At 41.4% G+C, this 27,753-nt stretch overlaps 1 protein-coding gene across 5 annotated transcripts in view; it reads left to right on the forward strand.

Moving 5' to 3' along the window:
* The window catches only part of SH3KBP1 (SH3 domain containing kinase binding protein 1), a 233,384-nt gene that overhangs the window by 10,651 nt on the left and 194,980 nt on the right, over positions 1-27,753 (forward strand). Inside the window, exon 2 of one of the 5 annotated variants that reach the window (XM_065677327.1) lies at positions 19,954-20,111. In XM_065677327.1, coding sequence (XP_065533399.1) covers positions 19,954-20,111 — 158 coding nt within the window. Of the gene's footprint in view, positions 1-19,953; positions 20,112-22,809; positions 22,942-25,017; positions 25,042-27,753 lie in introns of those variants that run through there. The other 4 variants (XM_065677328.1, XM_065677329.1, XM_065677334.1 and 1 more) reach the window with 4 other exon arrangements.

Genomic DNA, 27,753 nt, shown 5'->3' on the forward strand with positions numbered 1-27,753 from the left:
TTTTTCAGATTTGGAATTAGTACCCAGGAAGGTAAATGCTGAGGTGTGCATTGCACATTGTGTTCTGCCAGCCACCTTTTTTGTATTTTCTGGTGGAAGAGTGGTGCCTTTGGTGTGTAGAGAACAGGCTGTGGAAGTCAGTAAAGCTAAATACTGAAGTTCCAATATTTTTTCTTTAATTTGGAGAACTTAAAGCCAGGATGTTGCTATTTTAGGTAGAATTTCAGTTTCTGTCTGTTCAAGTCTGTCAGTGTTTTTCTCAAGAACCAAAATCAAGGAGCTAATGTAAATGCAGTCTTACAAAGCAGAGATCTTATATGCAAGAAATGTTCTTTTCCTCTCTAGACCCTCTGAAAGGTAGGATTAGTTTTGGCTTCTGGTTTCCTTAGCTTCAGGAGCTTTTATCAGTGGAAACTGGCGTAGGTCCTGAGAAGATTTTTCAAACTTATGTTGCTCAGGAACCTTTTTCTTACATGAGGGAGAGCTAGAGCTTTCTGCTTACCCTTGGAAGAAGCGGTCAATGTAGATAACATTCAGTGACAGCATTAACTCTTTCCTCTCTGGTTCTCTTGAGTGTATAGTTTTAACCTGCACACTGCTGCCTGTATGCCAAAGAAAGATCATACTCCTCTCAAGTAGAACCTGTCATCATGTCGCTTCTTTGTCCACACGCTTTGTTCTGTTCTAGACTGTACCAGTGTTGGTAACTGGGAGAGGGATGGGAGGAGGGGGGTTGTCAGAGGAATAATTACTTATGAAACAATAGGGTTCATTGCCTCCATTTATGTTTACTTGGGTTCTACGCAGTTCCACCCTTCTGCTTCATCTCCTTTCTCCCCATATCCTCAATACAGCAATGGGCTCTTCTGTCTAAATGCTGATTGTTGTTTGTGCTTTCATTCTATGTGCAGCTCTGTTGAGCATTCACATTCAACCAGCACACAGTGGCTCAAATTCCCTATTGGAGCAATGCTGTCATCAGATCACAAGCTGTTCTTGCTCAGAATAAAAGTCAGTGACAAGCTTTCAGATGCACTTGTTTGGTTTGCGTTTTTGCTTTCAGGATTGTTCTTCTAAGGAGGAGCTCTGTGTAGTATCTTCTTTTTGAAGGCTTATTCCAGTTGTAAGTGTTAAAGAAGATCTCTTAGAAGTGAGAGTGAGTGTTTCTTGGGTGGAAGAGACTTTTTAAGTTCTTCAACCTGCTACTGGCGATACCTGTTAGAGGAGCTGTATCTTCTGCTTCAGCATAAGCTCTGCTTTCTGAAAGGTGTTGCCTTGTTCAAAATCCAGAGAATTTCTCAGAAAATGAAAATAAACAAAAGTTAATGGAACTTCTTTCTTGCCCATACCTAACTGACACATGGGAATTTTGAAAAGCACCTTTAAAGCAGGACAGAGAAGCTAATGGCTGTGATGTGGGAACGTTTTTGTTTATAAAAACGAAAGACAATATTCTAGTTTGTTAGTTCCATTTATTGCAACATCTGGAAGAAATTACTTGTAGAAACTAATTTGAGGTGAGAAAACGGAGGCATTAAAGACACCATTTACAACTTATTTCACTAGAGTTGCATCCTGAATTTTGAAATTGAAATTTGAAAGCTTTTTAATGCACAGAGTCAACACATGTTATCTGATATCATAGTTAAGTTTATTTGCCCAAAGATCATCTGGAACTTGTGAATCTTTATATGCAGTTTCTGAATTTTTTATATGAGTTTTATATGTTTCTGAAACAGAAATTACTGGGGTTTTTTTAGCATTATTGCTCTTAGTGCAGTTTGAAGGAGAATAAAAAAACCTGATGTAAAAAGACAAGTTGCTAAGGATTATGAGAAGCAGTCTTATGAGACTTCATTATTAATCAGGAAAAAACATGATAGTGGTGGGTAGTAAAGGTGTTAATTTAAGCAAATGTGCCCTTCCTCCAAATAATCCTTCATAGTTGCTTGCATAATTGAGAAAGTTACGGTTTTGGGTTTTTTTACGCCTCAAGTGTTTTTTGGCTGTGTTTCAATATGTTCTAAAGGTTAGTGAAGATGGTTTAATGCTGGCATGTAAATTTTGTATTGGACCATAGTAGTGAAATGCAAATTACCTATGGTCTGAGCTCTTTTACTTAGAGCCATGAGCCTCACCGCACACATAGCTTTTATAGCTCCTGTAATGCCTGACAATCTGTTGTATGTGGAAGCACGATAGTTAATGTCCTTTCATTTGGCTTATAAATTATGAAGCTGTTGAGGAGTTCCATACTGGGTCTGACTTTCCCCTGAATGTGAAGTTTTGTAGGTTGAAATGCTTGCATTTATGTAAAAAAAAAGGGGTAGAAGAAAGAAAAAATAATTAAAGATTATCTTAAGAATTAAGATAATCTTAATTCTTAAGAATAAATTATCTCTTCTGCATCAAGTCTAGGTTCTCACTGGTGAACAACACATCTCTTCTGGACTATTTATAGTGCATAACATGGTGCTGGTTTATAGTCTTAATATTTGACAGGTCCAATCAGAAGACCTGCTGCTGGGGTAAATATCTTGTAACTGCTGTCTTAAAAATAATAGAATTCCATGAAACGTAGGGAAAATGATTTATCTTTATAATTATTACAAGATACCACATTTGTCTGTAGTTGGCATTATACAGTGAAGGGCCAATCCACAATTACTATTATCCACAATTAACACAATTATGCAATCCAAGGATTTTGGCTGTATAAGGCTATTTCTGACAGCAGTCTTTTCTTGCAGAAATTGCCACTTCCAACAGCAGGAATAACACAACGGGATGTAGCTGTGCACCACTTTTCAGTCTAGTTACAAAATGTAAATCCATTTTTATCAGTACTTCAAGCAAATGTGGCTAAGATGCAGAGGAGTGTGTTGTATCCTCCCCATCCTCCTCCTGTGCAAAAGGGCTGCTACTTTTGGCAAAGACGGTTGGTGATAGTAACAGCTTTGGCATCTACAGTGGAATCCTCCAACCTCATCTGAGATCATATTCGTAATTACACTCCTGCTTCTAGGCTGATTTTAATGAGACTAGGTGAATGTTACTGTTCTAGAAGCTCTGAAGTTTTAGCAGTTTAACACTGCAGGGTACAATATTTAGAAGGTGAACAAATTGTTGACCACAACCTCTTCTCATGTTCCTGGGAGTTAGATGATGCTGCATCATATCACTGAAAAGGTAATCGTTCCCTGGATTTCCGTGGTTTGTTTTTCTTTTGTTTTGGGGTTTTTTTTTTTCTTTTCAATTTGACCCTCCACCTATCAGCATCTACAGATGTTATCAAGACAATTTGTAGAATCATGTGCTGAACTACTGCTTCTGAGTAATCTTAACCAGAAGTTATTTTCATGGCATCAGCTTTTCTAGTCTGCTTCCTTTTTATGTTGATACAGGCATTCAGTAGTGATTCTCATGAATTTAGCCAGATTATAATTTTATACTTAGTTCTAGCTATATTTAGCTGTGAGTAGTAGTTCTTCTTTTTTTTTTTAGTTCTGAAGAAGTAACTAATATCCTTCCCAGCTTCCCAATTGTCTGAGAATGTGATTTCGAAACCACAAGAGTAGCATTGCTAACAAGTTTTTATGAATATATAGTTTGTCAAATGGGGATTATTTGTCTTTGCTTAGCTTAAATTACAGTCTTCTTCTCCTTTATTTATTCAAGCAATGGGTATAATCCTTCGTACTTTTCAGAACTTTGAAATTTTTTTATGGATATTGGAAGCCATTTCTCCTGAATGGCTTCTTGTGTGCATTAGTGTCTGAGGGGAAGAACAATGTTGAAATGTGAACCAACTCTCAGGACAGTTTTGCCTCTAAGAGGCACTGTATTACTTCAGTTACAAGTTAACACAATGCACATAGTTTATGAATGTGATGGCAATGTGAATGAGAAGTGAGTTTGTGAATGCTGAATACTGGGAGCATCTTCTGTAGTGGAGAGGTACTCTAGTTTGTAGAACAAGTGAGTTACAGTAAAATTTATCTCGGTGGCAACAGTCGAATTCTAGCAGGTTTTTTCTGATGCAAAAGAACAGCTTTGCCCTGCACAAAAAAAAAAAAAAAAAAAAAAGAAAAAAAAAAAAAGGAATTTGCAGAATACAAGTGCTTCCCAAACTGGTAGCCAGATGAATGCTGAAGATTATTAATACAGTCTTGCCCTTTCAAAAGGGTTAAGGAGACTTAGCCCAATAAAATCTAACATGTACTGTTAGGACCAGAGTGCTATATAAAGGAAGCCTTTGGGTATACAAATGTAACTGCTGCCATTTAGAACTACCACAACAATCTATTCTTTCCTTGTTTACTCCATAGTTGCATGTGCGTGAACATCTCTGATGATCAGATGTGCCTTGGCATGTTGTTTAAAAAGTTTGTATTGAAGATATGAGTGTGATAGAATAAATTCAGTGAGAGGCAATTACTGTGGTAGGCCTAAGTAAAGCTTAACAAATTCATAATGTTTATTAGAAGTACCTGCCTGAAGTTGTTTACCACTGAATTAATGAGATGCATATTTTATATGCAAATGCTTCATGTATATACAGAAATACAAATGCACTGACTTACTGTTGGTCTTTACCTAATTGCAAATGCAAGATTTTTGCAATAAATTGTGGTCATACCAAGTGCCTTAGCTGGAATATAAAATATTTCTTGTCCTGCTGTGTGATTTCCACTAGAATAACATGGTGCTTGTGTTTTTTAAAAGCTAGAACCAAACATACCTCTTAAAAAAACAAAATACTTGCTCTCCTCTTTTCCTGGAGGACAACTTGGGCTTTATGTCAGCTGGAGTGGCTTCAGCTCTGCTGCCACCCAGAGAAGAGTCACATCAGGACAGCCCTAGGCCAAGTGTGCACTCTGTTCTCCAAATTAGGTTTGAGTTAGGGTCTTCTGTACAGTTTCTGTTTCTGCGTATGTGTGTGTATGTGTACGTGTGAATTGCACACAGCGGGTCTTCCTCACAGCTGCTTCCCATTTGTCCTAAGTGCTCCATGGCTGCCTGCTGTGTTTCCAACGAGTGTACAGACTGAGTGAAGAGCATCTATGGCCTGTGGGATGGGATTGAGATTGTAATATCAAAAGGCCCATGCGCAATATGACTCAGGTGGCCACTTCTGTGACTGCTCTGCTCTTTGATGCCGTGATTCACTGAAGGTATTATTTTAGGACTATGACATTTAGCTTCCCCCCCCCCCCCCTTGTTTTAGAAAGGGAAATAGCAAAAATATACTGTAAACTGAAAGCTGTTGTCTTAGCAGAGGAATTGCTGTTGATTATATAGCATGGATTTAATCTCTTGAAGATTTAATAGTATGAGTTTTCCTTCTGGTACTGTTTTTAACTGCCTCCCAAGCTTTTCTTTTTCCTTGCAAATACTTCTAGCAGAGAGTATTGTTCCCAGTAGTAAGTGTTGCAAAATTAATAATGATAAAAAAATAACTAAATTTTTAATTATTTTTTCAAGAAAATTATGGTTCTTCAGCAATTGCTTGCTACCACAAATGTTTGCTATTTTTTTCTGCCACATATGTGCTACAGAACTAAGGGCTCAAGCTTTCTTAAAAATCCCAGTTGTAATCTACATTTAAACTGTAAAATGGTATATTATTATTATTGCTTAATTCTTTTTTTCTTGTGGGCATTTCAGAGGTAGCACACGGCAATGTACATTTCAATTTTGCACATTTTTGAGTGATGCCTCAGAGGGCTTTTCAGTGGCTCCTTCATATAGAATTATAAAGTGTAATGATGTTGAGAGAGTTGAATCTTTACAACCTACAGATTGTTTTGTTCTCTGTTAGAAGAGACTTACCAGACCTTATATGCATCTGTCTTCCTCCTCTTCTCTCAAACATATTTGTAATACAGCATCCCACATGTGATTGGCCTGCTAGCTGCTCAGTGTTCCTAGAGTCCAGAAAACAGTGGCCTTGTAGGTCATATTTGGTCTTGAGGCCTTCTGGCCCTCCAGGTCTAGGTTGGAAACAAGCACTATAGAATGCAACTTAGTTTGGGTTTTGTTTTAGGGTTTTGTTTTCTTGTTTTGGGTTGTTTTGTTTTTTACATTCTGATCTCAAATGAAAGTCATGCTTTGCCATTTGGTCTATTAAAAAGTATTGATATCCCCCCCCCCCCCCATGGCTCCTGATGTTTTACTAATAAAAGTTTCATTGCAATCTGTAGTATAGCAAAAATATTGATTGATTTATTTTTTAAACTATACCTACAAGCACTAAAAGCATAGTATGTTCACCAGTTTGTACCTAGTTCCCTCAAACAGAACAGCGTATCTGAACTAGACATTGTCTAACAAGTTTTGAGGCAGATGGAATTCAATGGCCAAATTGTTAACCTGTTACAAAATGTTATGTTTATGTAAAAAAGAAAAGTTCTGTTGCACTGTCTTCTGAGGAAATGTAATTTGAACTTTAATTTAAAGCTTTAGTGTAGAATATTTGAAGGCAGTGTGTCTAGTTTCAGTTCTGTTTTTTTGGGCAAGCCAGTGCAATGCATGTGTTTATCATTCAGATAAAGCTGAGTGACTAAAAAAATGCAAATTTAAAACTTGCTTTAGAGAAGCTTTTAACTCTTTTGACTGATACGTCTAGCGATACATTAGCTTTAACGTCTGCATTTGGCTGGGAAATCATACTGCTGTGGAAGGTGGTGTTGCCATATGGATGCTGTTACTTGGGTAGAGTAGTGCTGAAGACATTAATAATGTTTCCATTGTGTCTACACACTTTGGATGCCACTAAAAGCTGATACATATTACAGGTTTTGTTACACCTGTAGCAAATATCTGTTTCTTTTCTTGATAAGTTTCTTGCTTGAAAAGACACTTTTCAGTAACTGAAAACGGCATAAACTGAGATGCTTCCACCTTGAAATACTGGTAGCATTGTTAAAAAGTGCTTATTTTGATTAGGTCAGTTTTAAGAGATTAGATTTTACTTGTCTTTTAATATGAGCCAAGGAAACAATCTTATCAATAGGAAAAATGTTTGTAATTGTCAACAAAATAATTTCATGCGTATATGTAAAACTAACTTGGGGAATAAAAGATGGGAACAGTTAAGCTTTGAAAAGTTGTGAATAAACTCCCCCCCCCCCCCCCCCCCCCAGATATGCTTCTTTTAAATATAGCTGAGAGGTTACATTTTGATTCCTGGTTCATAGCATTAACATTTCAAATTTTGTATTTTAAACCCAAACCACTAAGCATTAAATTAAAAATATCTTTGTCCGTGCCATTGCAGTGAAGAGTTGTACTGTGCCGGTCTCTGACAGGGGTGGGAATAACTAGCTTTGATTCAGTTTCATGAGTTTTTATGTTACAATTTAGATTGATGGTAATAGAAGGCTAGGAATAGCTGATTGTATTGGCGCAAGGATGAACATTCCCCTTTAAATCAAAATAATTTGAATAGCTTTTGATATTGCATTTCATTTCTGGTGGAAAATGGCTTCTTCCAACAGAAAGAATCTAAGAGCTAGAGTTTGCAAGCTGGGGCAGGTTTAACTTCTAGTCATCATGGAGTACAATATTTTGAAGAAAAATGCACCAAAAAGAGAAGCCAGATTTGTCTGCCCCAATTTTGCAGTTTTATTTTGCTTTTGGCTTAAAAGGGATGTGGGTTTTGGCTGTTAATGTAACAAGCTGTTTACCTTGGCAGAGCTGAGCCTAAGACAAGCATCTGTTCGTTAACAAATAAAATTAGTTTGATCTCACTGTCCATGGAGTGTTTTCTCATATCATGAATTGTGCAAACTGGGATGCTGTTTCTTTCCAGTTGTACTTGGATGTGGAGCAAAACTCAGATCTGCTTTTTTTAATTAGTGTATCTAGATCAGTGTTGTCTCCAGCATCCATCCAGTTTACATGAAGGCAAAATTTCACCTCCAAAGAAACAGAAAAGATTTTTTGAATGGGAGAATGAATTCTTGAAAACACTGTTGGAGAAGGTGGCGTGGTTTAGCATGCTTTAGAAAATGAGGTTGATTTAAAAACTGCAACTGCATGGACCTATAAATTATAAAGCACTTGTAGGCTGTCATATGCTCTACAAGCTTCAGTAGTGTGATAAATGAGAATTTTGAGTGATCTCAGAACTACCTTCCTGTCAGTTTGTCACAATCTGCACATTTCTTAGGTGTGCTCTTATTCCTCTTTTCAAACTGTACTCTTTGTTTCCTTTGAAGAGTTTATAAACAGTCTTGATTGTGTGGTCCATTTTCGGTGACTCATATGTCTCTGACAGCTTACACACACTTATGTTATCAGTAATCAAATTCTCTGAGAGGAGATGGCTTTTAAAAATATTTATATGTGGTTTTTAACAAGTGGAAACTTTATAGACAGAGAAGAGCCTGCACAGCAAAAGTTTTGTTTTGTTTTTGTTTTTTTTTTGTTTGTTTTAACTGCAAGTAAAACTAAAGTGGTCGAACAGCTGCAGGTGTCTGTATAAGAATTGGTTGCAAGGCAGACAGATTTTGGGGAGGTAACTCCAGTGTCTACCCAGTCTGCTGTGGAGTCATCTCAATGCCCCTCTCCTGCCTTTTGGTCTCTCTTACAAGAGAACATAATTAATAAGAAAAATCTGTCAAGAGTCATATAAGTTTTACAGCCTTCTTCAGGGAAAACTGCAAGCACAGCAGCATGCACTTAGAAGTCTTCTAAAACACTGGGCTTAGAGAATGGGAGAGTTGTTTGCCTGCCCTCAGTATGTTTTGCTGCAGTCTGAATGTTGAGGAGTGTTTGAAGAATCAGTAGCTGGAGCCAGCTTAAATCCCTGCTCCATTGCCATCTCTCCCTTGCAGCTCTCTAACCATCTCCTGGTTGCTTACAGAGAACTCAGAGCAAAGTAGTATGTAATTTCATCCACAGCAAGATGTGAATGGGATTGAAAAGCTTCCTAAATAGGGAGGAGAAAGGACTTGGTATATACAAAAAGCAGTGTCTAAGGTTTGAGTCGATAGAGTAAGTGCATCCTAATAGCCTGCTTAAAAATGAATAGAGGGATACGGGGCCTTGTTCTTAAAAGATCTTCCCTGAAGTTCAAGCAAATTGGAAGCATCCTGCTGAATAGTCTGAATTTTGCCTTTTTTTGAGCCTGAGTGCTGTTGTGTTCTGTGGAGATACAAATTTTCACTGATGTAAGACATAAAGTACTGTGTTTGTACCTTGGTGCTGCTGTCTGTATCCAGTAGTTTCTGGAAAGCTATTGTGTAAATACAACTTCAGAAACAAATTTTTGGTTGCTCTGGGGTAGCATATGCATATGGATAATTTCAATGCTATTTTTAGGGACTTTATTTTGTATTTTAGAAATATGTCTCTCTTTTTATATATATTTATATATATTTATATATTCTCTAAATGGAACGGTTAGTTCAAGTTCAACAGATTCTCTAGTTTGTGTAGCAGTTGGCACAGAAAGCGTCCAGAGACTCTGCCAAAGGTAGTGTAGAACAGCTTAGTAGTTGCAGTGGTATGCTGCAAGGTGCCTAAGAGGGTTTAAAAATCAGTGAGTTGAGCTTAAAGGGTCAGGCTTTCCAGTTCTTCTCGAAGTCCCTGAACCTCCAAGAGCCCAAACCCCAACTTTCATGAATTGAAGGGCGCAACTTGTGTCTCTTGGGGTGGGATTGGAGACTCCCAGAATGGCATGTCTGGAAGCTGGAAGTTCATAAGTTCCGGCACCAGGAGGAAGACTCCTGTTCCACCTCAAGATCTATGATTATGGAACAGATTCAGTGCACTTGTAGGCGATGCAGGTCTGGATGTTCCATCCAGTGAAACACTCAAGCTGGCTAAAACTGAGCCATGCAGGAGCACCGAGAAGAAAGTGGCAAGTGATAACAGTAGGGATATTTCCTGCTGTGGGTCATAGAGACTCCCATCTGTCAATCTGTCATTTAGGGAGGCTTGTTGCTTGCCAGAGACTTGGATCTGGAAAACTGTGGAAAGACTGCCAAGGCTTGTCTGGCCATCATACTACTACCCATTGCTGCTCTTCCATGTAGGCTTCAATGATATTGGCAGGAGTGATCTGGAAAGTATCAGTTGTGACTATATGGGTCTGGGGTGACTGTCATGGACATGGGCAGTTTTCTCCTAGAACCTTTTGGTGAGAGGGAAGGGTGTGAGGATGAGTGGACAGATCCTGGAGGTAACAGCTGGTTGCACAGCAGGTGTCAGCAGTAGAGTTTTAGGTTTATGATCATGAGACCCTCTTTGTGGATTGCTTGTAAAAGATGGAATCCACCCAAGTAGGGCAAAGGTATCTTTGCTAGCAGGCTGACCAACCTGGTGAGGAGAGCTTTTAAATAGTAATGAGAAGGACAGAGACAGTGACTAAAAATCTAATGAGGAAGTGGTGAATCACACTGGCAAACAAAATATGTGGGGTGATGCAAACAGTGGGGACCTTGTAAATAAAAAAAAAAAAAAAACTTTATATAACCCCTCCCCCCCCCCCCAAACAAAACAGCACGACTGAGGGGTGCCCTCCCCAAGCACATCTGTATAAACAAGGAAGTGCTTTCAGAACTACAGGGAAAACTCTTGTACTTTTCCTGGGATATCAGCATGGCTGGTTGCCTCTCTGAGATGCCTGCGCTCTGCTCTCATGCATACAGCATGGGTTCAGAGAAGAATTATGTGTCTGCATGCAGTTGCAGAGTTATGATTTTATTGGGATCATGAAGATATGATAGGATAGCACACATGACTGGAGTGCTGCAGTAGTTGGATACAGGTTGTTTGGGAAGGATAGGCTAGGAAGGGGAGCTGCTTTTTATGCAGCAGATCAGCTGAGGTCCTGTGGGACTGATGATGAACCACCTGAGAGTTTGTGGGTTAGGGTGAGAAGACAGACCAATATGGACAATGTTGTGGTGGGTATATTGAAAAATCACCTAATTAGAAAGAAGTAGTTGATGAGGCCTTCTTCAGACAACTGGGATAAGGCTCATGTTGGCAGGACCTGGCCCTCGTGGAGGATTTCAACCACCCTGATATCTTGGAAGGATAGAATAGTTTGCTTATGGCCTGGATGTGAGCAATCCAGGTTGTTTATGGAGTGTGTTGACTGCTGGATCTCATATTTGCAAACCAGGAGGAATTATCTGGGGATCTGAAGGCTGAGGGCAGCCTTAGCTGCTCTGACCATGAGATGGCAAAGTTTGGGATCCAAAGCAGGGTGGGGGAGGGAAGCAAAAAGCAGGATTGTAACCCTGGACTTGAAGAGGGAATATTTTGGCCTGTTTAAGGCTCTGCTTGGAAGAACCCCACTGGAGACAGTTGTGATGAAGAGTGAGCTGGTTGGTTTTCAGAGATCCCCTTCTCCAAGTTCAATATTGTTCCATCCTGACGAGCAGGAAGACCAGAGGGTAGTAGGATGCCTTCATGGATGAACAAGGAGCTCCTGACAAAAATAAACCAGAAAGAGTACAGGAGATGAAAGAAGGGAGAATTAACTTGGGACAAATTTAGAGAGAATGCCTGTGCATGTAGGGATGAGGTTAGGAAAGCCAAAGCCCACCTGGAGTGGAATGTGGTGAGGGATGTTACTGTGGGCAGCTTAGCCCCAGACAGCTGCTCACTCAGTCCCCCACAGAGGGATGGGAGGTAAAATGAAAGAGTAAATGTGAGAAAACTTGTGGGTTGAAACAAAGGCAGTTTAACAGGTAAGGCAAGCGCCGCATGTGCAAGCAAAGCAAAATAAGGAATTCATTCTTTATAGATTGAAGCGAGGAAATGCGGGGCTTCAGCAAATGTAGTGGTGACTTGGGAGACAAATGCCGTAACTCCAAATGTACCCTCTTTCTTCTTCTTTCCCCCCCGCCCCCAGCATTTTTTGTTGAACACAACATTGTATGGTCTGGAATATCCCTTTAATCAGTTGGGGTCAGCTGTCCCAGCTGTGTCCCCTCCCAGCTTCTAGTGTACTCCCAACCTACTTGCTGCCAGGGCAGTGGGAAGGCCTTCAGGCTGTGTAAACACCCTTCAGCAATAGCTAAAACATCTGTGTTATCAACACTGTTTTGATCACAAATCCAAAACATAGCACCAACTGAGCTGCTGTGAAGAAAATCACCTCTAATCGAGGCAAAACAAGTACAGATGCAAAAGACCATAAGAAAGGCTTCTATGGGTCTATGAGCAGCCAGAGGAAGATTAGAAAAAGTGTGGGAATGCTGCTAAATGGGGATGAGGGCCTTGTCACAGGGGTACTTCATACCTTACTTGCCTCAGTCTTTAATAGTAATACTGGTCTTCAGCAATCCCAGGCCACTGAAATCAGTCGGAAAGTCCAGGACAAGGTTAAATCTACCCTCAGTGAAGAGCAATCAAGTTAGGGAATATATAAACAAACTGGACGTGTGCAAGGCCCAGGTAGGGTATGTGCTGAGGGAGCTAACTGATATCAGGAGGCCACTCTTGATAAAGTCTTCGAAGGGGTCATTGTGACTGGGAGAAGTTCCTTAAGACAGGAATAAAGCAAGTGTAAATCCTGGATCATCCTCAGGTTGATCCGTTGGAAGGAACAAATAATCCTGGAGGCCATTTACACAAATAGGAAGGACAAGAAGCTGGCTGAGAGTAGTCAGCATAGGTTTATGAAGAAATAGTCATGTCTGACCAATCTCTTAGCCTTCCACGATGAGATCACTGACATGGTGAAGGAGCAGAGGGCGGTGGATGCTGTTTGTGTTGATTTCAGCGAAGCATTTGACACTGTCTCATATATCATCCTCGTTGACAAACTGGTAAACTGCAGCCCGGGTAAATGGACAGTGGGGTGGGTGGGAAACTGGCTGAAGTGCCAGGCTCGAAGGGCTGAGATCAGTGGTATGAGGTCCAGAGGAAGGCTGGTCCCTGATGGTGTGCGGCAGGAGTGGGTGATGGGGCTGATGCTGCTCAGCATCTTCACTAATGACCTGGATGTTGGGGCAGAGTGCGCTCTCAGCAAGCTGGCAGATGGTGCAGAACTGGGAGAAGTTTGACTGCCCAGAGGGTTGCAGTGCAGTGACAGAGGCCTCCACACGCTGGAGAAGTGGGCTGACAGCATCCTCCTGAACAGAGGGAAATGCCAAGGGCTGCACCTGGAGGGGAATAATCCCCGGCAGCAGTACAGGCTGGGGCTGAGTGGCTGGAAAGCAGCTTTGGAGAGAAGGACACAGGGATCCAGCTGAGCACCAAGTAGAGCATGAGGCAGTAATACAGAATCACAGAATCCCAATACATGCTTGTGGCAAAGGCATCTCGTAGTTTTGTGGGCGGAGGATTTTGAGGGGGTGAAAAGAAGTGGTCCTTCTCCTCTTCTCCTTGCTTGTGAGGCACATCTGGAGCGCTGTGTCCAGTTCTGGGTTCTCCTGTACAAGAAATAGTTGGAGATACTGGAGCAAGTTCAGTGAAGGGCCATGAAGATGGTTGGGAGATTGGGACATCTGAGATCTGAGGAGAATCAGAGGGAGATGGGACTGCTTAAGCTGGAAAAGAGAATGCTCAGGGTGATGTTATTGATGTTTCTGAATATGTGATGTGGTAGCGTAAAGAAAGTGAAGCCAGATTCCTCTTGGCAGTAGACACTGAAAGGGGGAGAGGAAGTCACCATGAGTTGAAATACTGGAAAATTCATTTAAATGTAAGGAAAGTTTTCTAATCTTAAGGGTGATCAAACACTGCACTTGCCATCTGTTGTGATATCAAAACCTGGTTGCACAGTGCCCTGAGCAATCTATACCTTAGCTTCTCTTCTTTTAATAACGAGTTTTGATCTACAGAGGTGCTTTCCAGCTTCAAATATTGTGGCGCTTGAGTAGCACCCTGCTTGCAAGCTGTTAATAAATGGAGTACTACCAGGGGCTGTGCATGGACCTTTCTGCTTAACATCTTTATCAGTTACTGGAGGAGGCAGTCAAGTGCACTGTCTTTAGGTCGGTGGTTGATACCAAATTGGTGGAACAGCTCATGTGCTAAATAATGGGGGGACCTGAGGTTAGGGGAACTCCACTTGTCTGGCTTGGAGAAGAAAAAGCAGAAGGTCCTAATAGCAGTCTTATGCTGCCTGCAAGGAAGTGGAGTAAGGCTTCTCACAGCAGCGCATGGTGAGATAGCAAGACTAATGTATGTAAATTGAAACAAGAAATATTCCAATGTACTCTAGAGATAAAACTTTTTTCCCCCTCTCAAGCAGTGGAGTAGGTTGCCCTGTGTACCCTACCTATATCCTTGGAGGTTTTCAAGACACGTGTGGACAGACCTCTGAGCAACCTTTTTTGACCTCAGAGCTGGTCCTGCTTTAGATAGAAGGCTAAACTAGAGACCTCAGGTCCCTTCCAGCCTGAGTGACTGATTTTTCAGTTAAGTTTCAGTGGTAAATTTATTAAGTTCTGTTTGCATGTCAGCTTGTTATGTGTGGTGCCACTCCTTTGCTGTTCATGATGTAGTTTAGCAGGCCTCTTGTGGGCTGGTTTTAGAATGTTTTGGACTTCACAGAAGATCAGCAATAGATTAATATTAACAGCCACAGCCCTGTGTCTGAGATGTATCCGAAAATCAGAACACTCTTTTAGCTGTGCCTTGCCGGCTCTGGAGGAGGGAGATGTTCAGCATCGTGACTGTGTGAAATTTTTGGGGTGGAGAGGAATAACTCTGCTTTCCTGTCAGCTTAATTCAATTTAATCTGCAGGGCTTGTTATTTAGGCAGAACTTTTTGGTGTGTGTGGTGGAGTGGTTAGCTTTGTTTTGTGAGTTGTATTGCTTGTTTGCAGCCCTGTTTGCAGGGATTACATAGCAGTCATTTGTGCAGAAAGCCCTCATTTTTCTGTTTTTATGGTTGAAGTGCTAAATGTTTGGTGGAATATCTTGGGGCATGGTTTTCCACTGAAGAAAAAGGAGTAAGGCTTTACAAATATGGCTATCTTTGGCCTTGCTAATCTGGCTCCTCCTAGCAGTTATTTGATGAGCCACTAAATGTAACTATTGCTTCCATATTTGAATACCCCAGTCTGTTAATTTTGGTTCTCTAAAGGAATATTTCTGTCTTTATGACTTCCTTAATTCTCTATAGAGACTTTGTTGAGTGTTTGGTTAAAAACCTGCCCCAGGGAGTGCGAGCAACCAGGAGCGCGGCGAACAGAGCGGGCAAACAGAGCAGAACGAGGCAGTTCGCGCGGGCAGGCGAGCGGGATGGTGAGCACCTGTGATATGGCCAGGGCCCGCTCTGGGAGCTCTGTTCTGGCTGCCCTGGTGGTGGCCAGCGTAGGCACCCAGACAGAGCAGATGAGAGGGGAGGCTGCAGTGCAGAGCTCGGAGTGTGGAGGGTGCCTGCACTGGTCTGGTGAGGGAAAGGTGCACAATGGGCAGGGCTGTGCTCGGTGCTCCCTGGTGGAGGCCCTCCTGCAGCAGGTGGCTGAGCTGCAGTATGCTATTAGCAGGCTGCAAGATGTCAGGATAGCTGAGAGGAAGCAGGGCTGCTTGCTTCAGGCCCAAACTGTGCAGGGGCCTCAAGCTTCCCCTCCAGCTCATGAAGGAAAGAAGGAGGCCACCAACCCGGGAAATTGGGAATTGGTGACAAAGAAAAATAACAAAAGAAGGAGGAAAAGGACAATTATAGGCAAGGGGCTTCCTCCTAAATCTGTTGTCCCCACGCAGAACCGCTTTGCTGTCCTGCAGGAGACTAACGAGGAAACAAACTTGCACCACAAACAGCCGGATTATGTACGGGTAAAGATCTCTACTGGCGCTACAAAGAAAAAGCGGTGGGTCGTAGTAATAGGGGACTCTACTTTGAAAGGGACGGAAGCACTCGTCTGTCAGCCTGACCCCGTCTTGAGGGAGGTGTGCTGCCTACCAGGGGCATGGATCAGGGATGTTACAGAGAGGCTACCTACTCTAGTAAGTTCCACGGACTGTTACTGGTGATCCATGTGGGTGCTAGGGATATAGGTAGTAGTAGACTGGGGACCATAAAGAAAGACTACAGGGCCCTGGGAGAGGTGGTTAGGGGCTCCGGTGCTCAGATAGTCTTTTCGTCAATTCTCCAGGACACAGGGGAGGACCAAGCAAAAGCTAGGAGGACTGGCCAGGTCAATAGATGGTTAAAAGGGTGGTGTCATAGTCAGGGGTTTGGGTGTCTTGAACATAAGACTGAAGTTAGTAGGCCAGGTCTACTGGGGGCTGGTGGAGCTGCTCTCGTAAAGAAAGGGAAGAACAGTTTTGGTAGGAGGCTAGCCAGACTGGTCAAGGAGGCTTTAAACTAGATGTGTTGGGGGAGGGGGGCATCATTCCACCCCAACACACCCAGTCAGTTGCCAACACCTATAATAAATGCTTGGAACAATGTAGATATATTCCAGCTGCTCCAGTCAACGAGCCGGCTTCAATTGGAGCTCGTCCAGATGCCTCTATACAAACGCCCGTAGCATGGGGAACAAACAAGAGGAATTAAAGATGTGTGCACATCTACGGGGGTATGATATAATAGGCATCACAGAAACATGGTGGGATGGCTCCTGTGACTGGAGTGTTGGAATGGAAGGTTACAGGCTCTTTAGAAAAGACAGGCCTGGCAAGTGGGGAGGGGGAGTTGCTATTTATGTTAGGGATAGGCTGGAGAGTATGGAACTCTGTCTGGGGACAGGTGAGCGGTTTACAGAGAGTTTGTGGGTCAGGGTTAAAGGGAGAACAACGATGGGGGACATTACTGTGGGGATCTGTTACAGGCCGCCTGATCAAGGAGAACCTGCGGATGAAGCACTCTACAGACAGATAGGAAAAGCCTCACGCTCGCAGGCCCTTGTTCTCATGGGGATTTCAACCACCCTGACATCTGTGGGAACGATGGCACTGCCCGGCACAAGCAATCCAGGAGGTTCCTCGATTGTGTGGAAGACAACTTCCTTCTGCAAGTAATAGAGGAGCCGACAAGGAGAGGTGCCATGCTTGACCTTGTGCTCACCAACAGGGAAGGGCTTGTTGAGAATGTGGTACTCCAGGGCAGCCTTGGATGCAGTGATCACGAGATGGTCAAATTTGAGATCCTCAGGACAGTGAGAAGAGCGTGCAGCAAGCTCACTGCCCTGGACTTCAAAAGAGCAGACTTTGGCCTCTTCAGGAGCCTGCTTAGTAAGGTTCCATGGGATATAGCCCTGGAGGGCAGGGGGGCCCAAGACTCTTGGTTGATATTCAAGGATCACCTGCTACAAGCTCAGGAGTGCTGCATCCCAACTAGAAGGAAGTGCGGCAGAAGGGCCAGGAGACCTCCATGGATGGATAAGGAGCTGCAGAGGAAAATTCAAAGGAAAAAAGAGGCTTATAAAAAATGGAAGCAAGGACAGGCGGCCTGGGTAGAGTACAGGGATGTTGTCCGGGAGCAGGTTAGGAAAGCTAAGGCCCAGTTAGAATTAAACCTAGCCAGGGATGTTAAGGATAACAGGAAGGGATTCTACAGGTACGTAGCAAACAAAAAACAGATTAGGGACAAAATAGGCCCCCTGAAGAAGCTTTCGGGAGAACTGGCTACACAGGATTTGGAGAAGGCTGAGGTTCTGAATGACTTCTTTGCCTCAGTCTTCACTGGCAAAGGCTCTGACCGCACCACCCAAGTCTTGGAAGGCAGACACAGGGACTGTGAGAATGAAGACCTTGAGCCCACTGTGGGAGAGGATCTGGTTCAAGACCATCCTAAAAATCTGAACGCGCACAAGTCCATGGGACCTGATGGAATCCATCCGCGGGTCCTGAAGGCGCTGGCAAATGAAGTTGCTAAGCCACTGGCCATCATATTTGAAAAATCATGGCAGTCAGGTGAAGTTCCCTACGACTGGAAAAAGGGAAATATAACCCCCATTTTCAAGAAGGGGAAAATGGAAGACCCGAGGAATTACAGACCAGTCAGTCTCACCTCTGTGCCTGTCAAAATCTTGGAGCAGATTCTCCTGGAAGGCATGCTAAGGCACATGAAAAACAGCAAGGTGCTTGGTGACAGCCAGCATGGTTTCACTAGGGGGAAATCCTGCCTGACCAATTTGGTGGCCTTCTATGATGGGGCTGCAGAATTGATGGACAAGGGTAAAGCAGTTGATGTCATCTACCTGGACTTGTGCAAAGCGTTTGACACTGTCCCACATGACATCCTTGTCTCTAAATTGGAGAGACATCAATTTGATGGATGGACCACGTGGTGGATAAAGAACTGGCTGGCTGGCCGCACACAAAGAGTTGTGGTCAATGGCTCAATGTCCGGCTGGAGACCAGTAACGAGTGGTGTCCCTCAGGGATTGGTGTTGGGACCAGTCTTGTTCAACATCTTCGTCGCTGACATGGACAGTGGGATTGAGTGCGCCCTCAGCAAGTTTGCCGATGACACCAAGCTGTGTGGTTCGGTTGATACACTGGAGGGAAGGGATGCCATCCAGAGGGACCTTGACACGATTGTGAGGTGGGCTGATGCCAACCTTATGTAATTTAACCAAGTGCAAGGTCCTACACGTGGGTTGGAGCAATCCCAGGCACAGCTACAGGTTGGGCAAAGAAGAGGTTCAGAGCGGCCCTGCAGAGAAGGACCTGGGGGTGCTGGTCGATGAGAAAATGAACATGAGCCGGCTTCAGTGTGCACTTGGCAGCCCAGAAAGCCAACCATATCCTGGGCTGCATCAAAAGGAGTGTGACCAGCAGGTTGAAGGAGGTGATCCTGCCCCTCTACTCTGCTCTTGTGAGACCTCACCTGGAGTACTGTGTGCAGTTCTTGTGTCCTCAACATCAAAAGGACATGGAACTGCTGGAACAAGTCCAGAGGAGGGCCACGAGGATGATCAGGGGACTGGAGCACCTCCTGTATGAAGACAGGCTGAGGAAGTTGGGGCTGTTCAGCCTGGAGAAGAGAAGGCTGCGTGGAGACCTCATAGCAGCCTTCCAGTATCTGAAGGGGGCCTATAGGGATGCTGGGGACTCTTCGTCAGGGACTGTACTGACAGGACAAAGGGTAACAGATTAAAACTTAAACGGGGGAAGTTTAAATTGGGTATAAGGAGGAAATTCTTTCCTGTTAGGGTGGTGAGGCACTGGAATGGGTTGCCCAGGGAGGTTGTGAGTGCTCCATCCCTGGCGGTGTTCAAGCCAGGTTGGATGAAGCCTTGTGTGGGATGGTTTAGTGTGGGGTGTCTCTGCCCATGGCAGAGGGGTTGGAACTAGATGATCTTGAGGTCCTTTCCAACCCTAACTATTCTATGATTCTATGGTTTCAAGGGATGGGGAGTCCTCCCAGGAAAAGATAAAGATAATGGTAGTAAGTTTGTAGTGCAGCTCTGTCTGATAACAGACCTTCAGAGCAGTAGAGGTATTTATCTTCAGATCCTCTGATGCATAATCGTAAGTGAAAATAAATTTTTCTCCATTTGGTGAAACCCTGAGAGAGCATGTTCATACAGCAAAGCTTTGCATTTGTGAATAAACAACAGTGAAACTCAGCATGTTGTGAAGAATTCTTTTTTAATACTCTTTAGTGATGTATTTAGCAAAGTAGGTAAAGCTTGGGATGCTTATGAATTTGAGAACCTTTCCAGAAATAAAATGGTTTAGAAGTCCCTTGAACAAATGCTAAAATGTTGTCCAGTAATAAAAATAATCTTTGTAATGCTGCCAGAGATACTGCTGAAGCCTCACAAACTAATTTCCTATAAACAGTAAAGAAAAATGTGTGCAATTTGTTGCCTTAAGCATGATAGGCATTCCTGTATGATTTTTTTCTTTGGTCTCTCAAAATGTTACCATTACATGTTACCTATTTGATATGCTGTCTTGGTTAAGCTGAATATATTATTTTCACTGAGAATATATAATGGGATTGGTGTTTTCTTATTACTTTTAAAGCCGTGGAAACTTAAAAATAGTCAATAATTATGGGTATGTGTGTTTCTTTTTTAGTGGAGGCGATAGTGGAGTTCGACTACAAAGCTCAACATGATGATGAGCTGACAATCACTGTAGGTGACATAATCACCAATATCAAGAAAGATGATGGAGGCTGGTGGGAAGGACAGCTCAAAGGCAGAAGAGGTTTGTTCCCTGACAACTTTGTAAGAGTGAGTACAAAGTGGAACTGTTCTTGTGTTGTGTGTATACATTTTGTGCTCTGTGCTATTTAGTTTAAGCATCAGCCTTTATGTCATATTTCTTATATCCAAACCCATAATACATTGCGATGCAATGTTCTGCTGAGGCTATGCTGCAAAGAAAGATTAGTTTCTTTGCAAATACAATGTAGTTTTGATATTCTGAAAATGAAGCTACCCTTACATTTCTGTTCTCTTCAGTGATTTTGTTTGTGTGTTCTGGGAACAAAGTGATTATTCTAGAATAACTTATGTATCATGGCACCTGCAATATTTTCTCTTCTCCGTAGCTGCTTCTCTGTAACTTCTTCTCTAGAGTGCTTTCTTACGTTTTATAGAAGCTTTTTGTAAATACTTAGTCCTGGCTAAGCTAGTTGAGAATAAAGTGGATTTTTCCTAAAAATTATCTACAAAAACTTAAAAAAAAAAAAAAAAAAAAGTCATTACTTTGTATTTCATGTAATGTACCAAATAACTTGCAGCAATACTGGTTTTAGGAAAGCCATTCTGAGTTTTAGAAATATATATCTTTTTTTTACTGGGCACCTATGTGTGTACACGCATATGTCTCCACATATGAGACTAGCTATTAGTACCTCTGGGCCTCCTTGATTTGTCATTGCAGACCTAGGCTGTTAGATTGTATAACCCTCCATAAAGTTGGCTCTCCACTATGGAAAAGAGAGCAAGAAGTACAATAAATTACATAAACAGGTTTTGTGTTAATCTGTTACTACAGTTTCAGAGGATCTTTGGGACTTTAACCTTTCGAAGGATATATATCTTTTTTCCTCCTCCCCCCAGCCCCGTTTTCTCTTGTCTGTGAGCTTCTTGTGTGTTTAGACATACGCACACAACAAAGTAATTTCATTTTGCTTCAATAGCGCTGCATATGTGAAGGTGATTTGGTGAAGTGGTTTGGTGGCAAGCTTGCTGAGCCCATAATTGGGTTGGGGACACAGGAGCCTCAAGTGTTCCTGTGGGGACAAATGTATTCCCATCCTAATCCTTGTTCTTGTCATTGCCAAGTGCAAGGAACAGCTCTGTTTTTGTCAGGCAGTGATGACTAGGAGGAAGTAACAGCCTCAGTGAGATGAAAGGGAGCAGAGTATGAAAATGGATACCCTGTTTCTTCTTAACCTTTGAAAATCCACAATTTGGGGTAGAGGGAAGAAACTATTTTGGGACTCCTTGTGTATTGGTAGTATTTTTCTTCTTGAACTCTAATGAGCTGTGAAGTTCTATGGGGCAAAAGCAGACTTCCTCTAGGCTCTATTACAGCTGGTATTTTAAATCTGCTGCTGATTTTAGGAGGTGTTGGATTTAGTGTTCTAAATAAATGCAGCCTATGAATTTCTGTTATGAAAATATCATAATCTCAGTATGAAGATTTGCAAGTTCTCTCTGCCTTTGTATCTAATTTTTAAGGCTTCTGCTTTCCAAAATTACTACAGACTGTGGCATCCTGACACATAACTGAAAAATAAATAGCTTTTTCTCAGTAGAAAGTTCTTTGATTTTTGTGTTTCTTTTTCTTTAAATTAAATCAGCGTCCAGCACTGCTTTCTAAAGAAGTAAAACATACCTTAAATACTTCCTCATTTTTAGCTTGAACACAAAATTAAATATCTTTTTCATTCCCTCTCTAAACTGGATAACGTGGAGAAGAAGATACAAACTTCCTATTCCCTTATTTTGTGAATATCTTGAGTGAAAATCTCTATTTTTCTTCAGTTTTTCTTTCATAAATCTCTTCCTTGTATCTGGAGAGCTATAGTTAAAGTGTAACAGCAGTCCCATTAGAAAGGTTGTTGAGAGTTACCATTCTGTCCACTAAGGTTCTAAGGAATTGTAAACTTTCAGTTACTGAAAATTTTGTAACAAGTGCATGTAGAGTTGAGCTCACCAGCAATCAATTCCTGCCTCATTGCTATGCTGTTGTGTCAGCAAGGTAACTGGGAGGCAGGCAAAAAGGGATGATATAAATGAGTCCTGGAGTTGAATGCAACTCCAAAATCCCATTGCTTATTAGAATTGGTTGTGAGAGTAGTTAGTTAATAAGAAAGTTATTCAGAGGTAAAAATCACTCATGAAATTTTTGAGGTACTTTGCATTCTGCCTTCAAGTACAAGGAATAATTTCCTATGGAAAAAAGACCTTTTCCTTCCTGTGGTCTGATTTTCTTTTGAATAAATTCATGTTGACATTCCAAGGAAACTGTTGGGCTTGGAAAAATTCAGTGTTTGGGCTGAATTAAAACTACTGAATTAACACAGCAAAGAGTCCTGAGTGGTCTCTGTTAGTGTGTGTGCACAGATTCTGGAAGTGCAATTTGAAGAAAAAATTGCTTGGAAGAAAAGATGTACAAATCAGAAATGGAAAGATTGGGGAAATGCAATATATTGAAATGTTTAGGAAAAGACATTAATGCAAAGTGTTAAGATAATAAAATTTTTTTCAAGGGAGTACTAGGTGAATGTGGAAAAGACTTTTGGAGTTGCTTAAGCAAAAATGGTTTTAAACTTCACAGCATAAATGCAAATTGGGATTTGAAGAGGAGCTGTCTGAAGACAGAGATATGAAAGCGGAAAGGGAGGTAGAAATGATACATGTGCAGTACATGTGCAGTTATTTTTTTCAGGGGACTTTCACTGTGATGTTATATCGGAGTTGCTTCCTGTTTTTGAATCTACAAAACAACTGCTTTGAATTTTATATTTTACACATACAGACACAAAAAGCCGGAGATTCATACCTTTCTTATGCTCTGCAATTCAATATGCAAGGTTTAACAGAGAAGGTATTTGAAATTTCTTTCTCTTTCTGTTTTCACTGTTTATTAAACTGCAGCTATGGTCACTTGGAAGGTTTTCTGGGGGAGGTTTGTCTAAACATGAGAAAATTCTTTGGACCCTCTTCAAGATCTAAAACTATCAGCCTTTGTAGATACCTACTTCTGTTAGAGGTGTGGATGCTGAATTTATTATAAGAAATGTATGAAAGTGGATCTGGTTGTCATCTTTTTCTGTTTTCTTCCAATTTTTCAGATAGAGAAATAGAGGTATGAGTGGAGAATTGCGTGCTGTTCCTAGTTGCTTTACTCCTCAGTTAAATGTTTGAAAAAGAGGAGGTAGCAGGTGGGATTGCAGTGTTGTTCATTTGCGTTTGTTGTTCATTCATGGTATAAAGTTAGTTTTCAATATCTTTCTAGCTTGAAAACTACAACTTGAAATCCATCATCTGCAGTGTAAAACTGTTAGTAAGTGTGACGGCATCTGAGACAGATTCTGCTGATAGCAGATGAAGATGTAGAAAGCAGGAAGCTGTGGTGCAGAGCCATGTTTGCTCATTTTATTTTACAAAGCCAATTCTATGTGGGATTGGGTGTCGTTATACTGGTAAACTGAATTTGCCACATGTGACAACCTCAAGGCTTGTCTGTACTCAGAGGACTTGCCAGTATGGCTAGCAGAATTGGAGAGGTAAGTTAATTTTAAAATGAGCAAGAAGTGTAGTGGTAGTTATTTATGAAATTGTGGTGTGTAGCATGGGTTTTAAAACCAATGAAACAGGACAGGGGCTTTGTGTAACTACTGCCTCAGGTCACAACAGCAACCTGGATTTCTTGTTATACAAGCAGAATACAATCTTCAGTGCAAACTAGTTGTAGGATGTCAGGGATGTTGATGCTGAATCATAGGTACATGGGAGAGATTGTTATCTGTTGATTGTCATTTAATTTTATTCTCTGTATATTTGGTTGGTTTGTTGGTTTTGTTTTGTTTTTGGGTTTTTTGGGTTTTTTTCAATTTTCATGACCAGCCAGAGGTTGCAGGGAAGTGAGTGAATTGCAGACTCTTCTTGCCAAGACCCTTGTGCTTGTTACACACCCCACAGACCCCTACCCATCTCTGTTAGTGCTCTTCTGAAACCTTTCAGAAGATTGGGTCTGTGTACATGCAAGGGCCCTTTACAGATATAGTTAGGCTCCTGGGAGGGAAAAGAGAATATTCCCCATGTACCGGAAATTCCTGCAGTGCTTTCTGCTTCCCTAGCCCTCTGGCTCCTACCTGTCAGGTCAGAGAATTGACCAACTCCAGTTGTCCTTCCCTCTTGCTTTGCCAATTTGTTCAATACCGCTGTGCCTGCCTTTGCTTCAGGGCTTGTAGGTTATTATCTCCTTCCCTGCTCTCCTAAGTACTCCAGATGCTGGTAATTAAGTGACATCTGGGTCAGCTTTGCCTAAGTAGCCATTTGTGAGAGTTGTGGCATCCACTGAAGATATATGCAGGCTAGGGAAAGCAGTGTCATTTCTGTGTGTACCTGAAAAGATAACTTGCTTTATGGGTCAGTGAATTATTACAGGGCAGGAATTTGCAATTCAATTACTGAAGGTTTTTTTTTTTTTTTTTTTTCTGGAAATCTTGCTAGGATGCTATGTATTTGTTCTTAGGAAATGTTTTAGATTGTGGCATCCTAACTGTTACATTGTCTTGGGAATAAGAGCCAGGAGTACTAATTTCTTATTTCAAGTTCTGAGTATGGCCATTAAGCTTGTTATCCTTATGGTGAAATAACAAGAGAATAACACTGGTGAAAGAAACTTTCAGATAGTTCCCATCATGTGAAAATGTTGTCTCTTTGCGCTTTTGTTTCTATCAACAGCAATTAAGATTTTGTGGGAAGAAACATGGCAAGACTGATGTGTTATTATTGCCACTGTTATTACTTTGACAATAGTGAAACCAAAACTAGTCAAAATCTTTCACCCACTCTCAGCACATCTGCCCCACAAACAAACAGGATGGTCTTGTACTGGTCCTGACTTGGCAGTGTTCAGTCTTCTAGGGGAATTCAGCGCAGAGCAGCAGCAGTGCTCTGGTTGTCCTGGATGCCCAAGGTATGATTACAAATAATGTCATATATCATCCTGTTTGTCTGACTTCAGAGGAGGTGGGAGAGATTCTAATGAGGCAGCTCCCTTGGGTGTTTGGCCTGGAAAATATGTGAGACGCCTTGGCAGCAACAGAAGCTCGTCCTGTTCCCTGATGAAGGGAACTGGTGATACTCCCAGCCAGATGGGCAGGAGGGTGCTGTGCTTGTTGCAGTCAGCAGAATGGATCTCGTATGTCTGTTGTGGTGGCAAGTGTGGTGTTAGCTGTCCTGTGGTGATCAATTTGTTGGATATGTTTTGATGCTGGCCTTTAAGAGTGGGATTACTTACGGGGTTGTAGGACGAGAGAGGAAAGCAGGGTTGCTGTTTGGGGCTGTCAGCTGTTAATTTTTTTTTTTGTGGGAACCAGCATGTGAACATTTTATGAATTACGCAAAAGTGAGAGGGTTTTAAATACATGCAGCAGTCATGCAGTGGACACATGGTAATGTGAATCTTCAGTGTTAAGGTTTTTATTAGCTTTTAGTAACTAGTACTTTATATTGTAACGAGTTATTGGTAAAAAGTAACCTTCTGAAATGGTGGTGGCTTAATTGTAATTATGAGTTGATAGAACTGCTGAAAATTTAGGAGTTTGAAAACAAAATGCATTGCTTTTCGTTCTTCAATGTGCATTGTAACTGCTGATGCTTAAAAAATACTCTTATTTAAATACACATAATATTTCTTCACCGATAGAGTTCAGAGTAGGTAGTGTAAATTGATATACTAAGGAGACTCAGTTATTTCCTCTTTTTGCTTGGGTTTCTCTTCTGTATTCTTAAGAAACTCAGAGTATTTTTGTTTAAAATACGATGTTATTTAAATTGTAAACAACCAAAAAAATTATCTTAAAAAAGAAGTAAAACAGTTGGGTTTTTTCCCTTCCTGAGGCTTCAAGCCCTGGGGAGGAGAACGTAATCAGAGACTGAAATGTGCCATCTAGAAGTTACATTTTCAAAGATGTAACTTCTTTGGAGCTGTAATATCATACTGTTTAAAGCAGCTTTAATTTACTGAGAAATTATTTATATAATATTATTTGGGATTGTGTCTTACACAGGGAAGTCAATGTGGTGTTGGCAATAGCCTCTTACAATAGTTTCCATCAGGATTTATAGAATTTGCAGGATTAGCTGGTTGAGGGCGATATTTCAACTTGGTCCTAAAAGGCTGTAAAGCAAAGATAAGGTGTCCTGACCTCATACCTTCTCTTCCCTGTAGAAAATAAGATTATTTTTTTTTATTCTTAAATCCCCTCTGGCAACTTTCCAAGCTCCGGATGTTTTTGTTTTCTCTGTAGCTTGTTTATGTGTGGGTGGGCATGTTAGTAATACATGTATTTTGGCCTGATTAATTTTTACACTTATTCTGGCAATTACTTTGCTGTTGGAGCAGGCTGCTATGAGAAACTCGTCTCCATAGGTAAAATCTGTAGAGGTGTTTAGCAGCATTTGTATGCAAATGTCTTGCAAAACACACTTCTACAGTTTTGGATTTTCAGAGAGTACAGCTGTGTATGTGATTTTTACTAATAGAACCAAAAACCTCGTTAGAATTCTTAAAACACAGTCACAAAGCACAAGCTCCTAGAAACTGAAGTTCAGTCCCATTGCTGTTTCGAAGCTAACATGGAATCATAGAATCACAGAATGGTTTGGGTTGGAAGTGACCTTAAAGATTATCTAGTTCTGACACCCTGCCACAGACAGGGACACCTTCCACTAGACCAGGTTGCTCAAAGCCCCATCTAACCCGGCCTTGAACGCTGCCAGGGTGGGGCAGCCTCCTCTGGGCAACCTGTTCCAGTGCCTCACCAGCCTCTCAGTAAAGAATTTCTTCCAAATATCTGGTCTAAATCTCCTCTTTTTCATTTAAAGTCATTCCCCCTTGTCCTGTCTCTGCATGCCCATGTAAGATGAGAATGCTTGTTGGTATTTCCACCTTTCTTGCAATTTAATTACATCGCTCCGAGATGTACTTCGACATCATTAGGAGACATTGTCTGATTTTGATGTTTTTAATGTTTGTTTGCAACACGGTATAATAGAAACAGTATTTTGGATACATGTAGTATATTTACAGCATTTAATAATTGTAATATGAAAGGTTGTGCTTGCATTCAAGCCAGGTATTCCATTTGCTCCATTAGAACAATCCAGCCTGTATCCGGACTGCATTTACTGGTTGTCTTTCAGTTTGTATTACTTAAATGCTAAGTGACATTAACAATAAGTAAGCATGAAGATGAGAGCAAAAGGGACACCTGATGAAAAAAGAAAGCTGTCAGGGATCGTAAGACTAGTTGTTCTAACTGCTGCTGACATGACTTAATGCTATTGATTACTTCTGAATATTCCTGACATGATCTAACACTGTAGTTCATTAACAATATATTGTTTAGTGATCTTGATTTTTTTAATTTGTTTGAGTTTTCTTTGTTGTTCTGGGGTTTCACTTCTGAGTACAGAAGTACTGTTTTTTTTTTCTGATGTATCATGTGTAGACCACTTAACAGCTTTCATGCTCTTATAAAGTGCCCCTCAGCTGGACTGGCAAACTATTTGCGTTATACTGGAAGAATTGTATGAGTAATTAGGTATCTTTGTATTCAGTGTCTGTGAGTGCTATAGTTCCCTGGTAGAATCTTTTGGGAACTATTTGGGAAGCTGATAGTGG

This window comes from Lathamus discolor, chromosome 4 (assembly GCF_037157495.1).
Source record: "Lathamus discolor isolate bLatDis1 chromosome 4, bLatDis1.hap1, whole genome shotgun sequence".
Taxonomy (NCBI): domain Eukaryota; kingdom Metazoa; phylum Chordata; class Aves; order Psittaciformes; family Psittacidae; genus Lathamus; species Lathamus discolor.